This window comes from Cupressus sempervirens, chromosome 2 (assembly GCF_028749045.1).
Source record: "Cupressus sempervirens isolate cs-2001-9-10 chromosome 2, ASM2874904v1, whole genome shotgun sequence".
In the NCBI taxonomy this organism is placed as follows: Eukaryota; Viridiplantae; Streptophyta; class Pinopsida; order Cupressales; family Cupressaceae; genus Cupressus; species Cupressus sempervirens.
The window spans coordinates 440,344,517-440,369,802 of record NC_143119.1 but is presented as its reverse complement, the minus strand read 5'-3'; the positions used below and the strand labels follow the sequence as shown (position 1 = coordinate 440,369,802).

Below are 25,286 nucleotides of genomic sequence, written 5' to 3'. Positions count from 1 at the left end.
AACAGATGGATAAACTAATTTTGAAAATAATAGTAGTAATAACAACTATGTTTTATAAAATTTATATGAACCAACAGGTGGTTAAATTGATTCTAAGAATAAGAGTATGAATATCCACATTTGTTTTATATACATGTGGGCACCATAACAGTTTTGCAGAGTAAGTGGAAAACATGCGATGGTAATATGAGGAAAAATATAGACATCTTAGTCTGATGCATGTGGGGTTGGGAATAACAAAAGATAAGGTCACATTAGATGATGATCTTGCACACTAAACTACCAAGACTACTAAGAAAGCAAATAGATGTTAGCACCTCTTATGTCTAGTAGAGAACGAAGGTTTAAATTTTGAGAGTAGACCTATAATGTTTGTTCAATATATAGCCATCTCTCATGGAAACTATCAATCTAAAATGCAGAGGCCAGAGGTTAAAAAAACTTTCAGCACTCTATGGAAATTATTTCAAAAGGCTCTTGCATTTTAAGATACAATTGGCATGGAGATCTATGCAATAAATTTTTTCATTGACATCCACCTCAAAACATGCAAGCAAACACTAGAGGGACATCCACAATCCACATTTTCCTTGCTATGACATGTGACAATGCTGTAGAGGGACATGTGGACACCCTTAAAAATATAACATTATGTGGAGCATGTTGGCCATCTACACATGGCACTTGCCTAATTTTTTAATGAGATAGTCTGCTGCCTTAACGACAAGGACTAATAATAAGTTTCTATAAATTTTTTTTTTTTTTAATCATTGCAAGTCTATATCATTTGAACCATTAAATCTAATAAACATCATATAAAAAAATCCTTCATTTATTACTATAATGAACATCATAAAAATCCTTCATTTATTACTGTAAGGAACATCATAAAAAATCCTTCATTTATTCCCACTTCCCCTATCTCCTAAACGCCATTAAAAACATACATTTAATCCCCTACTAGCAATACTCCAACAAATTAACGAGAGCTCCAAAACAATGTCGCATTTGGAAACAAAGTAAATGGCGTGCACTTTCACCATGATGCCTTCCGCAGAACACGCAAAACCTTTTATCAATGTCCTCTCAATCTTTTTAGGTATCGAGTCTATCAATCCATCACGCGTTTCCACACGAGCAAAAGAACGAGATACGTAGGCAGGGAAGGACAAATCCACGGTCGTCAAAAAGCTCTGTCGGTATCAAGTAGCAAGACGCCTCTATTTTATGCGCCATGAATTACGATGAGGTTCATTTGGATTCATTTGGAAGCAACCAAATTTATTCCAAGCTAGAGCGGAAACATAATGGAAGGGAGAAGCACCAAATAGGCGCAGGAGAAAGGAATTGAAGGACGGCAAGAATGGTAGAGGGCGTCAAAATGATGGCGATACAGGTGACAGAGGGGCAGTACCAGCGTCTGGGTGAAATGTCGGTAGATAGTCTGCAAAATTCTTCTTGCTATGGCGGGGGTTACGTGTCTGTGTCGAGCCACAGCAGCGTGGGCTCTAACTCTATCATGGCCTCACTCATTCAACGTACCCGCGATCGAACTCGCAGGGGGCTGACGGCCGGAAGTGTGGTTCATCCTGGTGTAGTTCATACTGGTTTGGGAGACGATGCCCTAGTTCAGGCCCTAATGGACGATCGCTATCCTACGGAAGGGCTTAAAGAATACATTGATTGGACCATCGATTTGCGGAGCCTTAACATGGGACCCGCTTTCGCTCAGGGCGCCTTCGGCAAGCTCTTCAAGGCCACCTACAAGGGCGAGGATGTTGCCGTTAAGATTCTTGAGCGTCCACAGAATGACGATGAGAAGGCTCAGGTTCTATTAATTCTTCCTCAGTTTCTGTAATTTTCAATCCCAATGCGTACTTTTCTTTCCTAGAGAGTTGAACGGGCTGGATGCTGTTTTAGTTGCCAAATTCCCCTCTTTGTGGGTAGCATTTTGGCTTAATTGCCACTATCTGTTCCATCGAATTCACTCTTTTACACTTGCTGGAGTTCACCTGATTCAGTACTTTATCATTTCGCTCAGTTCTGAACTTTGACCTCCAATTCGGAAACCCATTGGCTTGCATCACTTTGAGCCTGGCAATGCATTTCCAGCTATCACGATGTACCAGTGGTCATCGCTGGGTGATCGGTGCCATAATCGTTGACAGTGACCGTTTGGGAGATGGGAGATGGATTTGGGCACTCGCTATCCGTCAAATTCCCCGTTATCCTCTGCCGGAATTCACCTAATATAGTATCACACTATATTTCTTCCTTGTTTTGAACCTTCATGTCCACCCCGAAAACCCATTTGGTTTTATCTTTTGATCTCGGCATTTTATATCCATTTATCCGTGGTTTTGAACTATGGTCTCCACATTGAAAGCCCCATTCGCTGGAGTGCACCTAATTTAGCACTGCATTGTTGACGTCCACCTTGAAAACCATTTGCTTTTATCACTTGAGCTCGGCACCGCATAAACATTATTCATTCATGGTTTTGAACTTGGATTTCCACCTCGAAAATCCATTTGCTTTTATTAGTTGAGCAACTTGGGTCTCCATCTTGAAAGCCTATTTGCCGGAGTTCACTTAATTTATCACTAAACCATTTATTTCTGGTTTGGAACTCTACTGCCCACCTCGGAAAGTAATCTGCTTATATCATTGAGCTCGGCAATTCATACCCATTTATCCCTCGTTTGGAACTTTGATCTCCACCTTGAAAACCTATTTCCTGTGCTTCACCTGATTTTTTGCTACATTATTTACTCCCGATTTTAAACTTTGATGTCCAATATAAATCCATTTGTTTTTATCTGATTTCGATCTCCACCTTGAAAGCCCATTTGCTTTTATCCCTTGAGCCCAGGAGATTTTTTCGAGCCATCAAGAGGTGCCGATCGTCATTCATAGTAATTTTTGATAGGTACAGGTTGGGAGATGGGAGATGGATTGGCAGTGGCCATCCAGCATGTGTACACCATGCGTTGTGAATGTTGGGTGACTGGTGCCTCTAGGGATGACCATTAGTGTGTCCCAATAGCTGGATTGACATGGCCCTTCAGCTTATCCCATTGAACACGATTGCAATTTATTACTAACATTAATGTGGGCCTAATATTTATATTAATGTTGTCATCTGCCTTTTAATATGTAGTCAATGGGTGCAAACAATTTCTGCAGATCATGGAGCAGCAGTTTCGGCAGGAGGTGATGATGCTGGCAACACTGCGCCACCAGAATGTGGTGAGGTTTATTGGGGCCTGTAGGAAGCCTTTGGTATGGTGTATTGTAACAGAGTATGCAAAAGGGGGATCATTGAGGCAGGCTTTGGCAAAGAAGAATAATGGGCCTGTAGCGCTTAGGGATACAGTAAAGAAAGCACTAGATGTGGCAAGGGGGATGGAGCACCTGCACAGTCTGCTATATATTCACAGGGATCTTAAGTCAGATAACCTGTTGATAGCTGCAGACAAAAGTATTAAGATTGCAGATTTTGGCGTGGCTAGGATTGAGGTACAGTCTGAAGGGATGACACCAGAGACGGGGACATATAGGTGGATGGCACCGTAAGATTTTCATCTTTCATTCGCATATTTTAAAAAATGGTCCATTAAATTGGTTAAAATTCTCACTCTCCTTTGCTATCAATCTTAGAATGACTCTTTTAAAGAAGTTTTTTCCAATAATGTTCATCCTAGAACTATAGAAAACTTAATTGTATTCCAATTTTGGCTTCCATTGAAACAGGAAATCATGCCGCTGCCTTGGCGGTTGCACTACTTTTGAAATAATCCATGGCCTGATGGGCTATTTTTAAGTTGTGTTTATCGTTATTGAGAGTATAGTAACTGTGAGAATTTAGCATTTTCTGTTGTTTGTCCTCTTTATTTTTATTGCTGTATTAAGCATGGATCGTTAATTGACATTGTTGACTTTTTTATCTCCATTGTTAATTGTATAGAGGTCAAATTAATACATACACGATTTTTGAAAACTATTATTAGTTTTAACGTTTTATTTAAAATATTCATTACTATATCATTAGTATACAGTGGTTCCATGAAGTTCTCAAACTTGGGGATGTGGGGGATATGTTTCAAGGATTTGGGGATGAAGGACTTTAATTTGGGGATGGCAGGGGAGGGTGGCTGGCAGAGCATAATATGTGATTTGAGGATGGTGGGGGAGGGGTTGAGGACAGTGGAGAACGTGACTGACATGTATGTATGTATGTTCCACCAAGTTTCCGGCATGGGGATGGCAAGGTACATGAACACATTTAAGGGGCAGATTTTTTTATGGCATTTCTAGTGGGATGGCTTTTAAGAAATAGCTATGTTCCAGGGTGTTTTGGGGATAGGAATGTCAGTCAAAAGGCCATTTTTTGGGAATGGCAGGGGATGTGCGTGTAGGAAGAGAGAGAGGGTGAGAGAGATTACTACAAGGAAATGGACAGCACTATAACAGCAGCAATATAACACGACACTGTTAAAATGATGATATCTGAACAATCACATTTTCAAACACTTGTGTCTCTGAACTTATCTCACAATATCATGCTGTACCAAACCAAGGTCAATGCACCTTTGATGCCTTTTGCTACTGACAATTATAATTGACTCTATGCTATGGAAAATGTCGATGTTTTAGAAGAGTCGAATTATTAACTATGAAATCACAAATTCAAATTAGTGCTGGTGTTGTTGATTGTTATGTAGCATATATACTATAATTCATATCATTGGCTATGAATCTGAATCATGATATAGATATAGCTGTTATACAACTGTTCTTCTGTCACTACTGTTTTGAGATAATCAAGTCTTTTTTGGGAATGGCAGGGGATGTGTGTGCATGTAGAAAGAGAGAGAGGGTGAGAGAGATATTATTACAAGGAAATGGACAGCATTATAACAGCAGCAATATAACATGACACTGTTAAAATGATGATATCTGAACAATCACATTTTCAAAAAACTAGTTTCTCTGAACTTATCTCACAATATCATGCTGTACCAAACCAAGGTCAATGCACCTTTGATGCCTATTGCTACTGACAATTATAATTGACTCTATGCTATTGAAAATGTCAATGCTTTAGAAGAGTTTAAATTTTTAACTATGAAATCACAAATTCAAATTAGTGCTGGTGGTGTTAATTGTTATGTAGCAAATATACTATAATAATATAATTCATATCATTGGCTATGAATCTGTATCGTGATATAGATATAGCTGTTATACAACTGTTCTTCTGTCACTACTGTTTTGAGATAATCAAGTCTTCTATTGAATGATGTTTTTTTTTAAACATTAATTTTTTTTTCTTGCTGTTAATGATGTTTTGCTGTTCGTGGGATGATCAAATGTTCTCATAGAACTTCCTATTTGTGCAATATTCTTCAGAAATGCTTCACAGATATGAAGATATTTTGGCAGGATGCCCCTTGCTGTCCTCTATATACCTGAAATGCCCTTGAGGATAGGGGTGGGTGTCTGAGGGCTGGGGGCACATCCCCATGAATCTCAAGAATCAGGGAAATTTAAATAATATACAAAATTTCAAATCATAATATGATAATGTTGATAAGGTATTCAACAAATACATTATAAAACATTAGTACATAATGGTTGAGGTGAACCAGGGTTTCACATTAGAGTTGACAGACAAATCACCAAATTTCAGATTTCCTCCTAGGGACGAGGACATTACTTGTTAGAGAACACTCCATCAATTTATCGTTGTGGGTGTGTTCTTTCCATTACGACCTTTTCGATTACCTTCATATTGCACTTTTTTAATCTCCTCTCATTTGTATGTTTAATAGATACCTTATTTCTGTGAGGGGGTTCTTTGAGAGGCATTTGCAAATGATCCCATTTACTTGCATCTTGGTCTGTGGTAGAGCGTAGGTATCTTAAATGATTTATAGAGATGTGTCAAAAACACCATGTTTGATGGAGGAGCATCCTAGGCTTGCCTGCAATCCTGTATGTTTGGAGGAATTTTGGTTAAGTGTTGAGGAGCATCGAGCTTGGATTTTGGTGGAGTTATGCTTTCATGGTTAGGGATGTGTTGGAGACACACTGGGGAACCTTTCCTCATGATTGCATAGAGATTGGATGGATTGAGTTGAAGTTTGAGCTGTTTCTACCGTGCTGCTGGAACTGTATTTTTCTAGTTTCTGGGTGTCTGTTGCAGACCGTATAACTAATTTGGCGCAATGAATGAGAGGATGCGCTTTTCAGGGATTGAAGAGGGCCTAGAGTACTATCTTTGGTTAAAGGCGCAAGTTCTAATTCCTCATAAGTTGGGAGATATGGCAATTCTCTCGGAGTGTCGATTTCTAACAGTTTTTTGTGCTTGACTTTTGGGATGGATGTGCACTTATCCTTGGTGAATCAGCATTTGCGCATTTAAGGGGTTGTAGAGGACCTAATGTTCTATCTTTGGTTCGAAGCACGAGTTCTAATTCAATCGGAGCTAGGAGATATCGTGATTTTGCTCGGATATTGATTTCTGGACATTTAATTGCTGTTCTAGGCTGACTTGTGGCTCTTCAAGTATTTAATGTTAAGTTTTATTTAATTTGTAATTGTTAGGCCGATTTGTGGCTTAGATTGGTATAAGTAGTGGTTTTGTGGAGTCTTTTAGTCATTGAGTTGGGATGGAATGAAGGATAGATGCGAATTTGAAGAGCTAGAGCTGCTGCTTAGGAACTAGAGGATCTCTTGGTGGACTTGAGGGTACAAGTGTGGATTCTTATCCAATTGTGTATCTGGACTAGTTGAGATTGGTTTTGTATGTTGGATCTTGCTGAACTGATTTTGTAATTGTTGTTTGTATTTGGCCCTAACCTGGAAGGCCTTACAACAAGGTATATTACATGTAATCAGTTATATTTTATGAACAAATTATTTTAATTTGGTATCAGATCTTGCATTGTTATTGTGTTTCTGCTGTGTGGTTATATAGTCTAAGGGCTAGGACATCTCCTTTGGGGATTCTCCTGCCCTGCGTTGTATCAGGTGGTAATAGAGCGAAAGTTGTTCTTGATTGTGTTGACAGATCGCTGAAGTTGAGGCAGTTTACACTAGGATTTGCAAAGAAGGTTGATCTTGTGGCTGATTGATCTTCTAGATTGGCGGATTTGTTGCTTAAGGTTTGCAAAATTTTTGGAAGATGCCTCCAAGAAGATTGGACCCTAGGGCAGTTGATGATCTTAGTGATGCTGTAGAAGAATGGATCTTAGAGAAGGTTAAAGCAGATTTCAGATCTGAGATGGAGGAGGTTAAAGCCAGTTTTAGATCTTAGATAGCATTGATGAAGAGTGACATGATTGCTGAAATTGTAAGTGCTTTAGGTGGTGTACCTAGGCATGTAGGCACTGGAGGTAGTTATGAAGAAGTTGCCGAAGACTTTAAAGTTGCTGGATCGAGTAGCGAGGACATAACTGATCGTGTGGAGAGACCTATTGGAATTAGGGCTGGTCAGTTTGCTCGACCTCGATCTCAGTTGAAGCTGAAGCATAAGATGGAGGTTTCTAATTTCTTGGGTACTTTGAATCCTGTAGACCTGATTGATTGGATTGGTGAATTGGAAGACTACTTTGAGCTTGAGGATATTGAGAATCCACTCAGAGTAAGGTTGGCACAAACTAAGCTGAAGGGACATACTGCTCTTTGGTGGAAAGAACTACAAAGAGATAGAGAAGAGGAAGGTGAAATGAAGATCACTAGATGGAGGTTGATGGTGACTAAGTTGAAGGTTAAGTTCATTCCTGCTGATTATGAACTTGAGTTGTTTAAGAAGTTGCAGAATCTGAAACAGAAGGATATGACTGTGAAGATTATACCAAGGAGTTCTACAAGTTGACTATTCGGTCTGGGCATAGAGAATTGTCAAAAGAGAAGGTAGCTCAGTATATTAATGGTTTGAGATTCAATATTCAGGATGAGGTTGGTATGCTGAATATCTCTTCAGTTGAGGATGCTTATCAGTATGCTTTGAGAGTAGAGGAGAAGCTAAAGAGGAGGAATCAAGGTAGTTCCCGAGGGAAGGAGAAGTAGGATAGCTCAACACACGCTAAACCGAAAGTAGAAGGTGAACCAAAACCTGTTGAACAGAAAAGGACAGGTGGAGGTGGGTTTAGAGGTAATTGTTTCAAGTGTGGTCAAGAAGGGCATAGATCTTTTGAATGTCCGATTGGGAGGACAACTGTTGTTGTGAATGAGGTTGCAGTCTAGGACAGTCAGCTTGAGCAAGGAGAGAGTTTGCTGGCTCGGCAAGTACTGGTTGCTGAGAGGACATTGGATTCTTGTCAGAGGACTAGTTTGTTCAAGGCTTGTTGTAAGTTTGGTGGCAAAATCTGCAAAGTGATTGTGGATGGTGGTAGTACCGATAACCTTGTCGCTGAAGAGATGGTTCAGAAACTTGGTTTGAAGAAAGTGAGACATCCTTATCTTTATCAGATTGGCTAGTTGCAAGGTGAGCATGCTTTGGAAGTGAGGGAGTAACGTCTTGTTGATTTATAGATTGGGCAGTATAAGGATCAAGTGTTGTGTGATATTGTGGATATGAACAACTGTCATGTGTTACTTGGCAGAGCTTGGCAGTATGATTGCAAGGCTGTGTATGATTGTGTTAGGAATGTGTTTACTATTGAGAAAGCTAGTTGGAAGTTTTCCCTGATTCCTTTACAGAATGAAGAGCTCGATAGGAGGAACCTGAGTATTGGCAGCTGAGTTGAGTTGGCAGATTCTGAGAAGGTTGGAGATCAGCATGGAAAGTAGACCTATGGAACACATGTGGTGGATGTGAAGAAGAAGAAGAAGAAAAACAAAGGAAAGAGTGTGCAAGTCGAAGACTTGGAGGACATGTATGTGAAGAACCAGTTTGGGATTTATGTGCCGAATCCCAGAAGATGTTCTTCCAGTTACTAGAACATCTTTTTGAACTTGGGGTGTCTGATGCAGGAGCATCCTTGGCTTGCCTACAATCCTGCATATTTGGAGGAATTTTGGTTAAGTCTTGAGGAGCATCGAGCTTTGATTTTGGTGGAGTTATGCTTTCATGGTTAGGGATGTGTTGGAGACACATTGGGGAAACTTTCCTCATGATTGCATAGAGATTGAATGGATTGAGTTAAAGTTTGAGCTGTTTGTACCTTGCTGCTGGAATTGCATTTTTCTGGTTTCTGGGTGCCGGTTGTAGGCGGTGTAACTAATTTTGCGCAATGAATGAGAGGATACGCTTTTCACGGATTGAAGAGGGCATAGAGTACTATCTCTAGTTAAAGGCGTAAGTTCTAATTCCTCATAAGTTGGGAGATATGGCAATTCTCTCGAAGTGTTGATTTTTGGTAGTTTTGCGCAACAATTTTCTATGCTTGACTTTTGGGATGGGTGTGCACTTATCCTTGGTGAATCAACCTTTGCGCAATTAAGGGGTTGTAGAGGACCTAAAGTTCTACCTTTGGTTCGAAGAACGAGTTCTAATTCAGTAGGAGCTAGGAGATATCACGATTTTGCTCGAATATCGATTTTTGGACATTTAATTGCTGTTGCAGGCTGACTTGTGGCTCGTCAAGTATTTAATGTTAAGTTTTATTTAATTTGTAATTGTTAGGCCGACTTGTGGCTTAGATTGGTATAAGTAGGGTTCTTGTGGAGTTATTTAGTCATTGAGTTGGGATGGAATGAAGGATAGATGCGAATTTGAAGAGCTAGAGCTGCAGCTTAGGAACTAGAGGATCTCTTGGTGGACTTGAGGGTACAAGTGTGGATTCTTCTTGGTGTTCTTATCCAGTTGTGTATTCGAACTAGCTGAGATTGGTTTTGTGAGTTGGATCTTGTTGAATTGATTTTGTAATTGCTGTTTGTATTTGGCCCTAACTTGGAAGGCTTTACATTCGGGCATATTGCATGTAATCAGTTATATTTTATGAACAAATTATTGTAATTTGGTATTGCATTGTTATTGTGATTCCACTGTGTGGTTATATAGTTGGGGGCTAGGACATCTCCTTTGGGGATTCTCCTGCCCTGCGTTGCATTAATGTTGGACTTTGAGTTGTCATGCCCTTCCCTTGAGATTGGTAATGCAAGGAGTCTTAGTATTGTCATTAATGAATTTATTGAAAAAATTGAATCTTCCGTTTGATCTCAACCTTTATTGTTGAGAAAATTGGTTATGTGAATTGCGTCATTGTTTCTTCTTAGGGGCCGCCACAGTCGTTTCTACTCGTATGTTGTATTAAAGAGCAACTCCCAAGAACAATGTTAGGGTCAACCTCAGGATCTTCATTCACTCAGAGTGCATTAGGGAGAAGGCAAGGGAAAATACATGATGCAAAGTAACTCCATGGTTGATTTGTTCAATCTGTATTTGAAGGACTAGATAGATGATTCCATTGATACGTTCTTCTTTGAGAGAAAATAAATTTCTACAATCCATAGTTCAATTCTAAATGTTTTTGAATTTGATTGTGTAGCTATTTTTTGCATCAATGTTTGGGATCAGACTCTGTGATCCACCATCAGGATGAATGATAAAGAACAATGTGAGTAAATGAGTGATCCACCATCAGGATGAATGATAGAGAACAATGTGAGTAAATGAGAGATGTAGGCTAACTCTGCTACTTCTCTCATTTACTCACATTGTTCTCTATCATTCGTCTTGATGGTGGATCGCAGAGTGTGATTTGAAACATTGATACAAAAAACAGCTACACAATTGAATCCAAAAACATTTAGAATCAAGTTCTTTGCCAATGACATCCCATTGCATGTAGCTCGATCTCTAAATTATAAGGAGATGATTTTGATGGTGGTGAGCGGGGTACCATTATATGTGCCACTAGGTGAGCACAAATTGAGGACTGTAATCATGGATAATAACTATGCCAAGGTCAATGTTTCAATGGATTAGATGGAAGCATCTTGGATATAGTTTGGATGCAACATAGTTATGGATGGGTGGATGAACAATAGGCATTGTCCACTCATCAACATCATGGTGTTACACGTTTATATGGTCTATACTTTCTCAGGAAAATTAATCCTTTGGGGCATCACAAAGATGCTGGTTTTCAATTTGAGGTCCTTAGGGAAGCTATTAAGGATGTTGGGCCACAAAATGTGGTCCAAGTAGTGACACACAACATGTGTGCAGCACTGTTAGGAAGCTAATTGAGGCCGCCTATAGATATTTTTGGTGGGCTCCATGTTGTTTGCATGACATAAACAATGTGGTGTAAGAGGTGTGTAGATGTTTATTTGCAATTGTCACACTACACATGCACTCTTAGGAGCTTCGCAAATGATTTCTTGAAGCCAATTGAGACCACATATGCCTCATTTTACATTTTCTTGGAGAGAATGCTTGAGTTGCAAGAGGCACTGAAACTCACGGTTATGACAAATGAGTGGAATCAATGGGCCAATGCCAAGATAGAGCAGAGGAAGAGGGTGAAGGAGATAGCAAAGAGTATCAAATTTTTTAGCGGTGCAAAGTACATTGTTTCTATAATTACTTTGGTTTTTCAGGTGATCAAATATGTAGAGGAGGATGCACCTACCCTTGGAGGTGTATGAGTGCATCGATTCTATGCTTGATTGGATGAGGGTTGCTGTGCAAGAGTACCCCACTATAGCATGCTGCATTGAGCACGTTTGTCCAATCATTTAGCATAGATGGGACAAGCTGAACGCTCCCTTACACAGGATTGATTATGCATTGAATCCATAGTCGTAAATGCCTAGGCCTGGTAGAATTACATTGATTTTGGATGATGAGGTGAAGGCATAGTTCTTTAGGTGCATTGATAGGATGTATGATACTCCAGATTGTTCGTGAGGTTCATATTGAGTGGACAAAATTGCCACTCTTAGAGGTTATTTAGATGCGGAAAAGCTAGATATAAGAAGTATGACACAAGAGGACTCGAGTTTGAGGAAGTGTCATGGAGTATAAAAATCAAGTCATAGCATACTAGCCATTTGTTTGCTAACCCAAGTTTCTAGTTCTTCACCTATAGAGAGGATTTGGTTTAGTTACAACTTTATCCATTCTCTTATGAGGAACAAACTTACCTGTAAGAGAGTAGAGAAGCAATTTTTGTACATAGTGCCTTGCATATTAGTGATCACAAGACATGTATGTGTAGAGAGCCCAACAACTCGATGAAATGTAGAGCCAAGCGAGCCAACATAGATTGATGACGATAAGGATGCAAAGCCGGTTGGTAATTGTTTGGTGGATCTTGACTGCTAGGAGTGCAACAGTTCCAGTGATTTGGAGTTTTATTTTAGGGATGATTAGAGGCCTCTGTTCACTATATTTTGTACTTGTTTTGATACTATGCTACTCATTTTAATCGTCCTTATGATATTTTTGATATAATAGAAACCTTTCATTTGCTGTTTTGACAATTTTATGTAGTATTTTATTTTTCTCATTAATAATTCAATTTGTACTGCTCCATTGTTCATTGTTCCATGTTCAAGTATTTAGTATTTGGCATTTACAATTTTGCTATTTTACTTCTTGTACTGTTATATGGTATATAAAACGCCGTCCCACTCCCTTTCCTTGTTGCCATCCCCTTGGCATCCCTAAATTGAAGCCCTTTTTCCCCATCTCAGAAACTTGTCATGTTGTCCCCTAGTCTTGTGTTACATTGATTTGTTTGTGATGCACTATGCAGATCCTTAAATATCAAGTCGTTTGAGGTAGTTGTTAATTAGAATTCTCTTATGTGGGATTGTCCATACAAATTTCCTTTCCTTGGGGAGGTTCTACTCATTCCAACATATTTGTGAGGGCCAATTAATGTTATCCTCTATCATATTTTGTGGCATATAGCAATTTTTGATTGAGTAGCATGTAGATTTTGTACTTGTTCATGAGTATACCCACTTTTTGGTCGATATACTTAGGCCTTTTGTCTAGTTTAATTTTTAAAGTGTGTTCTGTTTTGTGTGTTATTGGAAGATTGTCAAAATGCTACCATGTCCGAGAAGTATCACTCTTAGCGTTGATTTATTGTAAGTAATCATAGATACAATGACCACATGTGCTAATAATGGCTTATATGTGCTTAAGGAGATTAAGAGAAAGTTTGATAGTTGTGGAAATGTGTTCCATGACTCTGCCCAAAAATGTCTTTTGCCATAGTTGACTCCCAAGGAAGATGGTTTGTGATGTGACTTTTGTGTTCTTGCATGAATTACATATGTGGGATTTGTGTGGGGGGTTACAATTGGTTATCATTTAGTTGTTTTCATTAAAGCCTAAATATTTCCATTGAAGAATTTGACACCACTTCGTGTTAGGCCAAGCAAATATCTATTATATAAGTTTGACTTCTAATGCTTTGTTTTTTTTTGGTATTTCAAGGCTTCCCATTCAACTAATCTTAGAACATTAAATAATTTGGCTCTCTTGGGGCCAACTTGTTTGAAATTTCTATTTTCTTTGTTGAGGTAGACCTGTTTGGCCATCACCTATTTATGGAGTGAAGGGATTCTTTTGAAGGCATCGTGATTTTGAGAGAAATTTCTGTTTAAAAAAAATTGCTTCTTGGGGCAACAATCTTAAGAGTGGTGCTAGGATAGAATGCAACCCCAGCCTATTCTTCCTAGATAGTGTGAAGTTGTTATATTTGCCTATTTTGTCTTGATAGTGTTAATTTCGAACAACTTATCAATGCAAGAAAGTGCACTTCAATAATCAGTGGTCATAAAGGGCCATGGATATTGTGGATGCCATGCCTAGAGGCACATTTGAGTAGTGATTTCACAAGGTGGCCTTTGTTGTGTGTTTATTGACATAAGCACTGCCAACAGAGGTTGATAGATGAAGTGATTTAAATAAGTGTCATTCTTGCAAGTTTGATACTATTGATACAAGCACAAGTCGACATATTTGGAAGTTCATTGTAATTCCACAAATTGTATTAGCTACTATAAACTACTAAGCCATTTTCAAGGTGTAATATCATTCGTCAATCTAACAAGCAAAGCTAATGGTTATTGAAGAGCAGTGATAATTGGGGATGATTTCTTAGGGATTTTGTCATCTTTGAATGTTCTAAATGTACGAGTTAATCAGATTTGAGAATAGACATATTTCAAAATTTGAGCTTGTGCATAAGTTTGTTCATAGAGCCTATGCATTTATCTTCGAGATATAGCGGTGTAAAAGAATTCAATGTTGTATTTTTTTAAAGTTAATTGCACTAGTATATTTAGTGGTGTCAAAGACTACCATCGTGCCAACATATCTTTGGTTCATGATTGATAGAGATCCAAAAACTGGCAGCAAGAGAAAATATAGGAGGATGCCATGGGTGACAAAGAAGATGACAACAAAATTCATCAAGGAGACTAAAAGAGTTCAAAAGTAGCAAAAGAAATTCTATGGTGGAAATGGACCAACTTTTGAGGGGTGAGAACTGGTAATTGAGTGTTGGTAGACCTATTCAAAATGAAGTAGAAGGGAGTAGCTCTGTAGTGTAGGGGCACACTCCCACATCATGATTGGTCTAAGATCAATCTATTTTCATGTTCATTGGGTAAAAATAAGGCAATTTGCTAATCCGTATAACTCGGTTATGATCCATTTGTTCTAAAGACCCTATTTTTGCAATAGTGGCCTAATATGGTCAAACCTTGATTAGGAGAGTCCTAGGATGCTAAGGATACATGTTAGATTGATCTATAATGTTTTGAGTTGATTCAATAACCAAATTGCACAAATTGGCTCAAGACGAAAAAAAGTAGTCATTGTTGCAAAGTTGTCTAAGTGCAACTTTGACAACTTTTGCAAAACATTCTTGTATTCAAATTCGAATGGTCGGTTTGAATTATGATTGGAACAATTGGCAAAAGGTAGCATGATGATTTTGGGCAATCAAAAGATTTTTGGTGCTGATTAAAAAGGAATTTTAGAGTTTTCTTACCATTCAACGTGATTCCATAGGCTGGTTTGCATTTTTATCTCTGATCTTTGATCATGGATAGATAGTTTAATGAGTTAGCACCATTTTGCTTTTGGTTTGAACTCATTTGGTTGCATATTGAGGGATTAAGCAGAGATATACTTCAAATAGGTTTGCATAGTTACATTCAACGAGGGTTTCACAAAGAAATGAAGGGTTCTTGACATTCCACTGTTGAAATCACTTGATTCTTGGGGCAATGTTGGGTTATTCAAAGTACTTAAGATGGTCTTGGTTTGGGCCCTGGGGTCAATAACTTGAAAGCCCAAATTTTGTTGTGGTTCCCTAGGCTTGGCATTCATATGTGACAAGCTTTAAATTGAAGAAAAAATGGTGTTTTAGACTTGTAATAGGTGTGTGGGTATAAAGTGAATGTTGGATTGTTGTCTTTGAACTCGGAGGAGACCTTTGCAAATGCCTATTCGAGTTGATCAATCAAGTTGTAAGGTGTTTCACCAAACCCTCATTGGTTAAGGGTTTATAAGCCAAATGGAGCCAATTTGGGTTAGCAAGGTAGATGATAGAACCCATATCCCATTCTTTGTAATCTTGTAGTCCCACAAAAAGGCTATCCAAATATCAAGTTTGCTTAGGGGGTTGTTAAGGTGGTTTAGGAGAAAGATTCAAAATACTTGATTTAAAGGGCTAATTGTATTAGGTTTGTTTTAGGCATTATCTTATTAAAATCTTGAGTGTGTCTTTGGAGGTATTGACGAATGAGCCAGAATGGGCATAATGACGAAGAAGGAATGTATGGGACACTTACACACCCTAATTGGCCATTGAAAGATCTTGAGTTGCAAGTGAAAGGGTAATTAGCCTCAGAAGGTCTTAGGGGTACAGGAATAGTTTTGTGGGTTTGAACCCAAGAGTGAATCAGATTTCTCTATTGGAAGGAGGATCTCAGTGGAGTGCCTAGGAGCAAGGTTGAGGAAGAGAACTCAACCTAGAAGAGGTTGGGGGGAGTAGGACCAAGGTTGGTGCCTAGAACACAAAACATAATAAGTTATAACTTACCCCAAGGATTCTTAGGAAAGCCCTTTGTACTTTGCATCACTTTGGTTCTGAGGCCTTATCAGTACTAAAGCTTTAAGTGTCAAATTTATGGGAAAAGGAGCAGCAAGCAAATAAGAACCAGCTCAATAGGGGGATGAGATGATAAGGCTACATGATGAATACTAAACCTTAAGCATTGCACAGTAGAGATATGAGTTTCACAGAGTTTTATGAGATGGAGACATGAAACGGGCATAGGATGGGAATGTTTGAAGAGAGGTAGGACATTCAACAACATTTGGGAAAGATCACCATTCCCGTGTTTGATGGATTTAGTAGCTTGTCAACAAGGGCTTTGTTGCAGAGATTAGACACATTTCTCATTAAAATCCAATGTTTGAAGAAGAGGCTATCAAATTTGCCATGATGGTTGTAGCCAAGAGGATGGAATGAGATTTTTGTAAAGATCAATTGGTGTTGGCAGCTAGATGTTTAATTACACACACATGCCCCTAGAGGGATGGGAAGTCCTATAGTGTGGATATCCAGTCCATTTTGGACAAGCATAGCAAGGTTTTTGAAGATATTCCTCTTGGACTACCATGGGATAGAGGTTTTTAACATATGATCAAGCTCGAGGAATGAGAAAACCTAGTTATCACAACTCCACATTGCCATCCTACGACATATAAGAGATTGAGAAGGCAATTAAGGATCAATTGTGCATGGGGTCTAGTTCTTGCCTATTCACTTTATCCATAATTTTTGTTAAAGAGAATGGGTCTATGAGGATGTGCTTTAATTATAGAGCCCTCAACAAAAGAACAATAAATAATTGCTATCCCATATCTAGGATTGATGAACTAAATGATGAACTTCATGGAGCGATGCATTTCTCCAAGATTGCTTTGCATTCTTGGTACCACCAAATTAAGGTAAGTGGTGATTATGTGCACAAAATGATTTTCAAATGTCACTTTGGTCATGGCATTTGGATTAGCTAGTGAGTGCACTTGCCACCTTCCAATAATGCATCAACCAAGTATTCATTCTTTCGTTGAGAAAATTTGTATTGATTTTTTGATGACATTTTAATTTACTGTAAGCCATCGGAGGATCATTTGAAGCATTGATATGAAGTGCTTGGCATACTTGAGCATCATTCTTCTTATGCTAAGGTCTACACATGTGAGTTTGGGTTGACTGGAATTTTATATTTGGATTTCATGACTAATGTTGAAGATGTTAGTGTGGATGAGGAGAAGATCAAGGCACTCTAGGATTGGCCCAAACCAAGAAATCAGACACATTTGAGAGGATTTGTGGGATTTCGCAGCTATTCTAAAAGATTTGTGAAAGGTTTCTCACAAGTTGCACCTCTTATGACAAATTTGATAAAGAAAGGAACATTCTCTTGGAGTCTAGCAATGCAACAAGATTTGATAAACTTAAGGAGGTAATGAGTTCATGTCTTGTTTTGGCAGCTCCTGATTTCTTACTTAGCTTTGTTTTACAATGCGATGCTTCAAGAAAGGCATTGATGCTATGTTGATGCAAAATAAACATTTATAGCATATATGAGAGTAGGAAGGTCAAGGAGATGGAGCAAAATTTCTCTATTTATGACAGATGTTGGCTATCATGCATGCTCTAGACAATTTTTAACAATACCTGGTTTGTGGGAATTTTATGGTCAATAACGGAACATGACAGCTTGAAAGTCTCTTCTTTAACCAAAGGGATTTGAATGATGGGCAACAAATTGGGTAGGCAAACTTCAAGTCTATTCTATGACATTATGTAAAAATTAAAAGGAATAATAATGTGATGGCTAACACACTCTCTAATAAGCATTTTCTATTCATCAACTGATATATCTGCTTATTGGATGGGTTGTATAATGGCTGAGTATTTTAAGAATTCAATTGCTAACGATATTTTGGAAGCACAATTGCAAGATGATAATTTTAAGGTGGCTGATATACTTCGTCTACAAAGATCAGGTGGATCTTATACTTGAATCCAAGATGAAGGAGAAGATTTTGGGAGCATGTCACAACACACAAATGGCTGGTGATCAAGGCTTCTTCAAGACTTACTGGTAGGTGAGAGAATGTTTTCATGGAATGGGTTAAATAATGATTTGGTAAATCATGGTAGTGTACAGCATGCCGACAAAACAAAATGGAGCTTATTTGTCCAGCTGATGTATTGTAGCCCCTACACATCCCAAATCAGAAATTGGAGAGCATATCCATGGATTTTGTTAAGGGTTTGCTGAAGGTTCAAAGTAAGGATTGTATATATGTGATTGTTGATAAGTATGCTCACCTTCATGCAATTTCTTCAAAATATAAAGCCCCACATGTGGCAGATCTGTTTTTAAGAGAGATTTTCAGACTTCATGATTTGCTAAAGAACACTGCAAGTGACATTGACAGCAGCTTTCTCAGTTTGTTTTGTGAAGAACTCTTTTGATCGACAGGTATAGAGTCGACACAAACACTAGCTATCATCCACAAATTGATGGACAAACTGAGATCATGAACAGATGGATAGAGGGCTATTGAAGGAATTATGTTACAAGGTAGCAACCAACTTTTGTTAGGTGGTTTCATTTGGGGGAATATTATTACAACACAACACACCATATGTCAATAAGTATGACTCCCTTTAAGGCAATTTATGGCTATGATGTCACTTTTTGTGGATCTAATCCTTACGGATAGTAGAGTTCCAAGAGCCAAGGATGTGGTACAAATTTACAATAGAGTATGGATATCTTGAAAACTCAAAGAACACTTGCAGCAGGCCTGAAATCAGCAAAAGATGTATTTGGATAGGTGTTGGATAGAGAGTTTTTGGAGCTGAAGACACGGTGTTCTTGAGGTTGCAGCTTGATAGGCAATCTTCTATCTAAGGGAGTGAATCTTCTATCTAAGGGAGTGGATAAGAAGCTGAAGCCATGATTTTATGGGCCTTCAAGTTATTGAGGAGGGTTGGTGAGGTAGCATATGAGCTGGAAATTCCCATTGACAACAAAATTCATAATATTTACCGTGGATTGTGTCTTGAGAAAGCTCTTGGATAACATGCCATCCCTTTACAAAAGCTACCACCACTTCATGTGAGGCAAAATTAATTTGTAAACCTGAGACCATTTTAGATGTGAGGGAAAGATGATTGAGAAACAAGGTCATTTGAGAGAATATGGTTAAAAGGAGGAAATTACCAATGGAAGATGCAATGTGGGAATGTGTGGAGATTTTTTAGCATCCAAATCTAGAGTTGTTTGAGGGCAAGCAACATCTTGGAGGGGAGGATTGTCATGTTACCAAATGATTGTAGTAGTTTTTTTTTTCCAGAAATAAAATGTTTTTATTACTTTATTAATTAGTAAATTAATAATGTTACAGTAATATTAATATTAAATATTTAAATAAACATGCCAAATAAATTAGTGGGTATGACTTGTTTGGAATCTCTATTTCCTTCTTGGCAACAACTTGTTTGGCCATTATTATTATTGGAGTGAAGGAAGTCTTTTGAAGACATCAGGATTCTAAGAGAATTTGCTGTTATGTACGATTTGCTTCTTGTGGTGACAATCTCAAGAGGATTGCTAGGGTAGGAGGTGAACCCTACTTATTCTTTCCTCACAGGGAAAATTTGTTATCTCTATTATTTGTCTATTTTGAAGGGCTTATCAATGTAAGTATATGTGTTTCAATAAGCAGTGGTGATGGAGGGTTGGACATATTGAGGATGTCGTACTTGGAGGTGCTTTTGAGCATTGATTGAACAACATGGCCATTGTTATGTGTTTGTAGACACCAACAAATCCAGCATAAGCTATTTAAGGAAGCACTACTCTGGCAAGGATCAATATCATTGATTGAGGATACAAGCACAAGCCAATGTATCTGAAATATCACCGTAATTCCACAATTGGTATTAGCTGCTGTTAAGTGCGCCACTTTCAAGGCAATATCATTCATCTATCTAATAACTGAATACAACGGTTGTGGAAGAATAGTGACAATCCAGGACGATTTCTTAGGAATTTTGTAACATATGTATGCATTGAATCTTTGAGATTAATTAAATCTGCGAATGGACATACTTCAGTCTGAGCCTATGCTCATTTCTATTCATAGAGCCCATACATGTTTTCTCTGGAGAATGATTGCAATCATGTTTTATGAAATTTAATTCTAGATGTACTGCTGTAAAATAATTTACTATTGTAATTTGCAAAGTTATCTGCACTGGTATGCCTCAAGTTGCATAGTTAACGTCTTCTTGTATTGTGACAACCATTCTTTGAGATCTCTAGAGCATACCTAGTTGACTTGAGGTGTCTAATGTTTGTGTGAAGTTTTCAATCCAATCTTTAAATTGAAGATAAAATGCTTTATCATCTTCAACTGTATGTATGGTTTTACGGTAAGATGATTATGCTTGCACTTGTGTTTTCGAATGATGCTTAAGCAAGCATTGCAAGTGGTGATCTTCATCGCTTCCTAAAGGATGTTTCTATATTTGTTGATGCTGGTTTGTTCTCCATTGGAAGTTTCTTCTACTCTTTTGTTTGGTGGACTTTTTTTTTTTCCTTTTGGCAATTTTTTATTCAGCTTTCCCTATTCTTGAGACTTACGGGTTTACCATTCAAGTCTTAAGCAAATGGATCTCATCTTTCTCAATGGAGTTTTTATTGTACCAATCTGTATTCGCTTCACCAGTCCCAAGGTTTTTCTAGTTCACAACAATGTTATGGTTAGTCATGTTGGTGGTGTGATTCTGTCTACTGCTTTTGATGGAGGCTTAGGAATTTGTGTTTTGTCAGGATTGTCAATAGGGTTTATCTGGGAATCCTTATGTGCGTTGCATGGGTTAGGGTTTGACATAGGGGCATACAATGTGTTGGTATTGTTGCTTGGTTGTTGCTCATTGTTTTTGCGTGTCAACTCTTTCAGACAAACAATAATTTACAAAAAATTGTGATTATACCTAATTAATTGCAAATCCTCGAGCTAGCAGATTAGTGAAAAAATTGTTGAGCACTTGTTGATCCAACTTTCAATGATTTTTTGTGCTTAAAACACATTGAAATCATGCTAAAATCCTTAAAAAATGGCAAAACAAGGTGAAATTGTACAAAAACCTGCAAAAAACCAAAAGTTGCAGGAGGCATGTGAGATAGTATCGAAGGAGTTGATGAATCTGCTCTAAAACACGGCGTTGATATGACCTGAACTCTTTGCATGCCTCACCCCATTTTGATGTGAACAAGTACATAATTAGTTTTATGCACTAATTTTAAAATCATAACTATTATGCACTATTATATAGGTGGCACTTTCATGGGGAAGGAGCGAACTGTTATAGTTTATAATTAATATTATAAAGCAGTTTTAAAATTAAAATGTTTATTTACTATTAAAATATGATTTCTAATTTATATTTTAAAATTTCAATATTTAATTTATATATTTAAATTTTACTATATATATGTAATATGATTTTTGATTCATAATCAATATATTTAGTTTTATTATGAACATATATCTCCGCCTAAAATAGTAGTTGTAAGCTAGGTATTGCCCAAATTAGTGCCTTGCTAATATTTTGTTAATTTAAACAAATCTCTCTTGTTGAATTCTACCCTATATTAAGGACTTACCAATTACCATTATGGAAGAATATAAAGCATTGCAATTGTGGAATATGATTTGATAGGCTATATCAAATATTGAACTACTGCAACAAAACTCCTTGCCTCAAATGCAATGAAAGTCTTGGATCACTTCAAAATGGCTCACACTTCTGAATTCCTAACAATGGCTAGATTGCCGTCTGATAAATATTGATCTTAGTTACTTATAGACTCGGCTAATATTTGATCTCAGACTTGGACAACTACTTGGTGATAGCCTCTTAAAATGTTAAATTTTTTTTGATTTCATTTACTTATAAATGTAGCTAATATTTGATCTCATACTTGGACAACTATATAGTATATTGTGATTGGTCTCTAAAAAGTTAACTGAATACAAACAACGAATTTTATTCTCCATAATTTATGCATTAAACTCTATTTTATTTGCTCTCTATCTTATTGAATTCTACCCCATATAAAGGACTTACCAATTTCCGTTATGGAAGAATATAAAGCATTGCAATTGTGGAATATGATTTGATAGGCTTTATCAAATATTGAACTACCCCTACAATACTCCTCACCTCTATCACAATGAAAGTCTTGGATCACTTCAAAATGGCTCACACTTCTAAATTCCTAACAATATTCCTAACAATAGCTAGATTTCCGTCTGATAAATATTAATCTTAGTTACTTATAGACTCAGCTAATATTTGATCTCAGACTTAGACAAATACTTAGTGATTAGCCTCTTAAAATGTAAGAATTTTTTTGATTTAATTTACTTCATAAACGTAGCTAATATTTGATCTCATACTTAGACAACTATATAGTATATAGTATATACTATATTGTGATTGGCCTCTTAAAAAGTTAAACTGAATATAAACAAGAATATCTATTTTCTATAATATATGCGTTAAAACCCTATTGACTTGCACTCTATCTTTCTATGCTATGGAAAATGCCCTCTAGTTTTTCAAAAATAGTTTCTCTTCCTCTACAAATTTTTATGTTTTTTTTGAAAATACGGGTTTTCCTGATTTCCAAAAAAAATTATTGTACTTTTAATTTGCCGATTCTTTCCTCAAACGATATTTACTACTATGAGCGCTTGCACCTTCATGGGGATTCATTCCTTGGTTTCTTGGGTAGAATGTGGGGATACCTGACCATAAATTTTTTCCTGCATTAACAGTTGAGACAAATAAATCTGTTCTTCAATCTCAATTTTCTGGACCCATCTTCTGGTTTCTGCAACTAATGATTTCGTTTTGTATTTTCTTTAATAGATGCAACTTGAATTCACACATATCTAAGAGTTGTTTTCCAGAATTTCTTCATTAATGTCAAAAAAAAGTTCTGAGAGTCCACCTTTGAAGAGGTATTCTTCTTACCAGAATTTGATTCGCAGATTGTACAGTTGATCCATTTGGGGCCAGTGCTTTGGAAGAAGTTGCTGGGTTTGAGATTCAGTACTAATTTTTAAAGATACGGTGGGATATTTCCAATTTTCCATACACCAGCAGAAAGTATGGCTTCCTTGTTGGCATTGTCAAGGAAGATTGCATTGATCTAGTTTTCCCCCTTTTGCTTCAGACACTGCAGACTTCATTTGCATTTCAGTGTCTGTTATTGCTTCTTGGTAAAGATACACAGTGATCTTTTGTTGTTGATCGTTTCTTGTTTGCTCTTCTTCTGAGTACTCCTTTTACAAAGTACTGCTCTGCAGCAGTTCTCTGGTGCAAGCCATTTTTCGTTATTTGTGTTTAACTTTCAATAATGGTGAGCTGTATTAGGTCTGCTTATTTCTTACAGAAGGTTCACCTTGTCTTGTTCTACGAGCAGGCGGGGGTTCCCTGATAAATAGTTTCTAGCATTAAAATATAAATATTGGTTGTAATTGGTGGGCTTCTTTTCTATATGGAGTATTGTTTCTCTTATAAACAGTTTCCGTGATTTTTTTAAACTTGAGCAAGTGCTTTTTTTATTCAATTTGATCGATTGTCCTTGTATAATAAGACTCGATTTCTGTTATGAGTAATTTCCATATTCTTTTAATCCAAGGACATTTTGCTTTCTTTCTGTTTATTAGAAGATTACCATCTTCTTGTCTCATGCTCCCAATTCGATAATCATTATGACAACATTTGGCTCTGAGCATAGCCATCTGAACAAAGTATTTACCATGAAAATCAATATCCGACTCCTTTGTTCATGCTGCCTCAGTGAAAGCCTTCCAGCATGTGGATGATAGGTTGACATTATAGGCATTCTAACGTGCCATTTTTCCCTGAAATGAATGCATTTATATCTTTACACAATCTGGACCAGATAAGTAATGCTAATCTATAAAATGAAAACATGCCTAATAATGCCTTAAGGGCATGCAATAACATTTACACCATGGGATGGTGCAGATTTTATCACTAATTAAGGACATGCAATAACATTTATATCACAAGTGATGGTCCAGATTTTCTTACTAAACCATCTAGTCAAATATTCAGGTCTACCTCGAGAAGTATAAACATGCTTCAGTTTTCTTGTAGCACAGATTTCACATATCGTTTACAAGGCATATCTTAACGCTTGTTATATCAACTACATTTGTACTGGTTGCAGGGAAATGATCCAAAGCAGATCCTACAACCATAAAGTGGATGTCTACAGTTTTGGTATAGTCCTGTGGGAACTTGTAACAGGCATGCTACCTTTCCATAACATGACAGCTGTGCAAGCAGCATTTGCAGTAGTGAACAGGGGTCTAAGGCCAACTATCCCTCGAGATTGCCCCCCAGCATTGGAAGAGATAATGAGGCGCTGCTGGGATTCTAATCCCGAGGTAAGGCCATCATTCAGTGAAGTGGTGATATTGTTGGAAGATGCAAGAAATGAGATCATGAAAACACCTCGGAGTGCCAAAATCCGACGATGTTGCATGGCACTACCACTCACAGTTGATTAAGTCTTTCTTTATTACATTCTTATTGTATATTAAAATCATGATATTTGTTAAGGACGACTGTGCAAGACTCCATTGAATGGAATTTGGCACTATATGGAACAAAGAATCAAGTTATGTATTATTGCTTTATGTTAGATGTTCAGAAGACATGTTTTGGGTTTGCTGTTATATGCTAGTTTTGGAAAAAAGGTGGTTGATATGAATTTCTGAGATCCACGCAATACTGAGCACTTAATCTGAATTGAAGAACACTTTAGAATTGCTTCTTTAATCAAATTTTCTACATAAATTAGTGCTGCTGTTGCTTCAAGATAGGATTTGCCATGTTGCAACTCATGCAGCTTACTCCTTATAGCTTGGTATGCAGGTTGTCTTGGAAATACATGTTAATATTTATCAGGGCAAACAGTTAAGACTATTTCAGAAATGTTTGAGTGCTACCAGAATTTTATCCATATCTTACTATGTTAGGCAAATTTTTCAGAGAATATACCATACTTGATGTATAAATATTTTTGTTGAAAAGTTTACTAGTCAGGTTTACATTTCACAATTTAGTGTCCCTTAGCTCCATGTTAAAGTGGCACGATTCAAAAGTAAAACCGAATAATTTTGTGCATCTTAGGACGGGATATTTCCATTTGTCTAT

The 25,286-nt window shown here is 37.4% G+C and overlaps 1 protein-coding gene across 1 annotated transcript; it reads left to right on the top strand.

Annotated features, from left to right (window-relative positions):
* Positions 1-1,253: 1,253 nt before the first annotated feature.
* On the top strand, positions 1,254-24,805 carry LOC149572966 (serine/threonine-protein kinase STY13-like). Its single transcript, XM_089814097.1, has 3 exons — positions 1,254-1,828; positions 3,187-3,572; positions 24,295-24,805. The coding sequence occupies exons 1-3, from the start codon at positions 1,364-1,366 to the stop codon at positions 24,635-24,637; spliced, it is 1,194 nt and encodes a 397-aa protein (XP_089670223.1). The 5' UTR covers positions 1,254-1,363; the 3' UTR covers positions 24,638-24,805.
* The last annotated feature ends 481 nt before the right edge of the window (positions 24,806-25,286 follow it).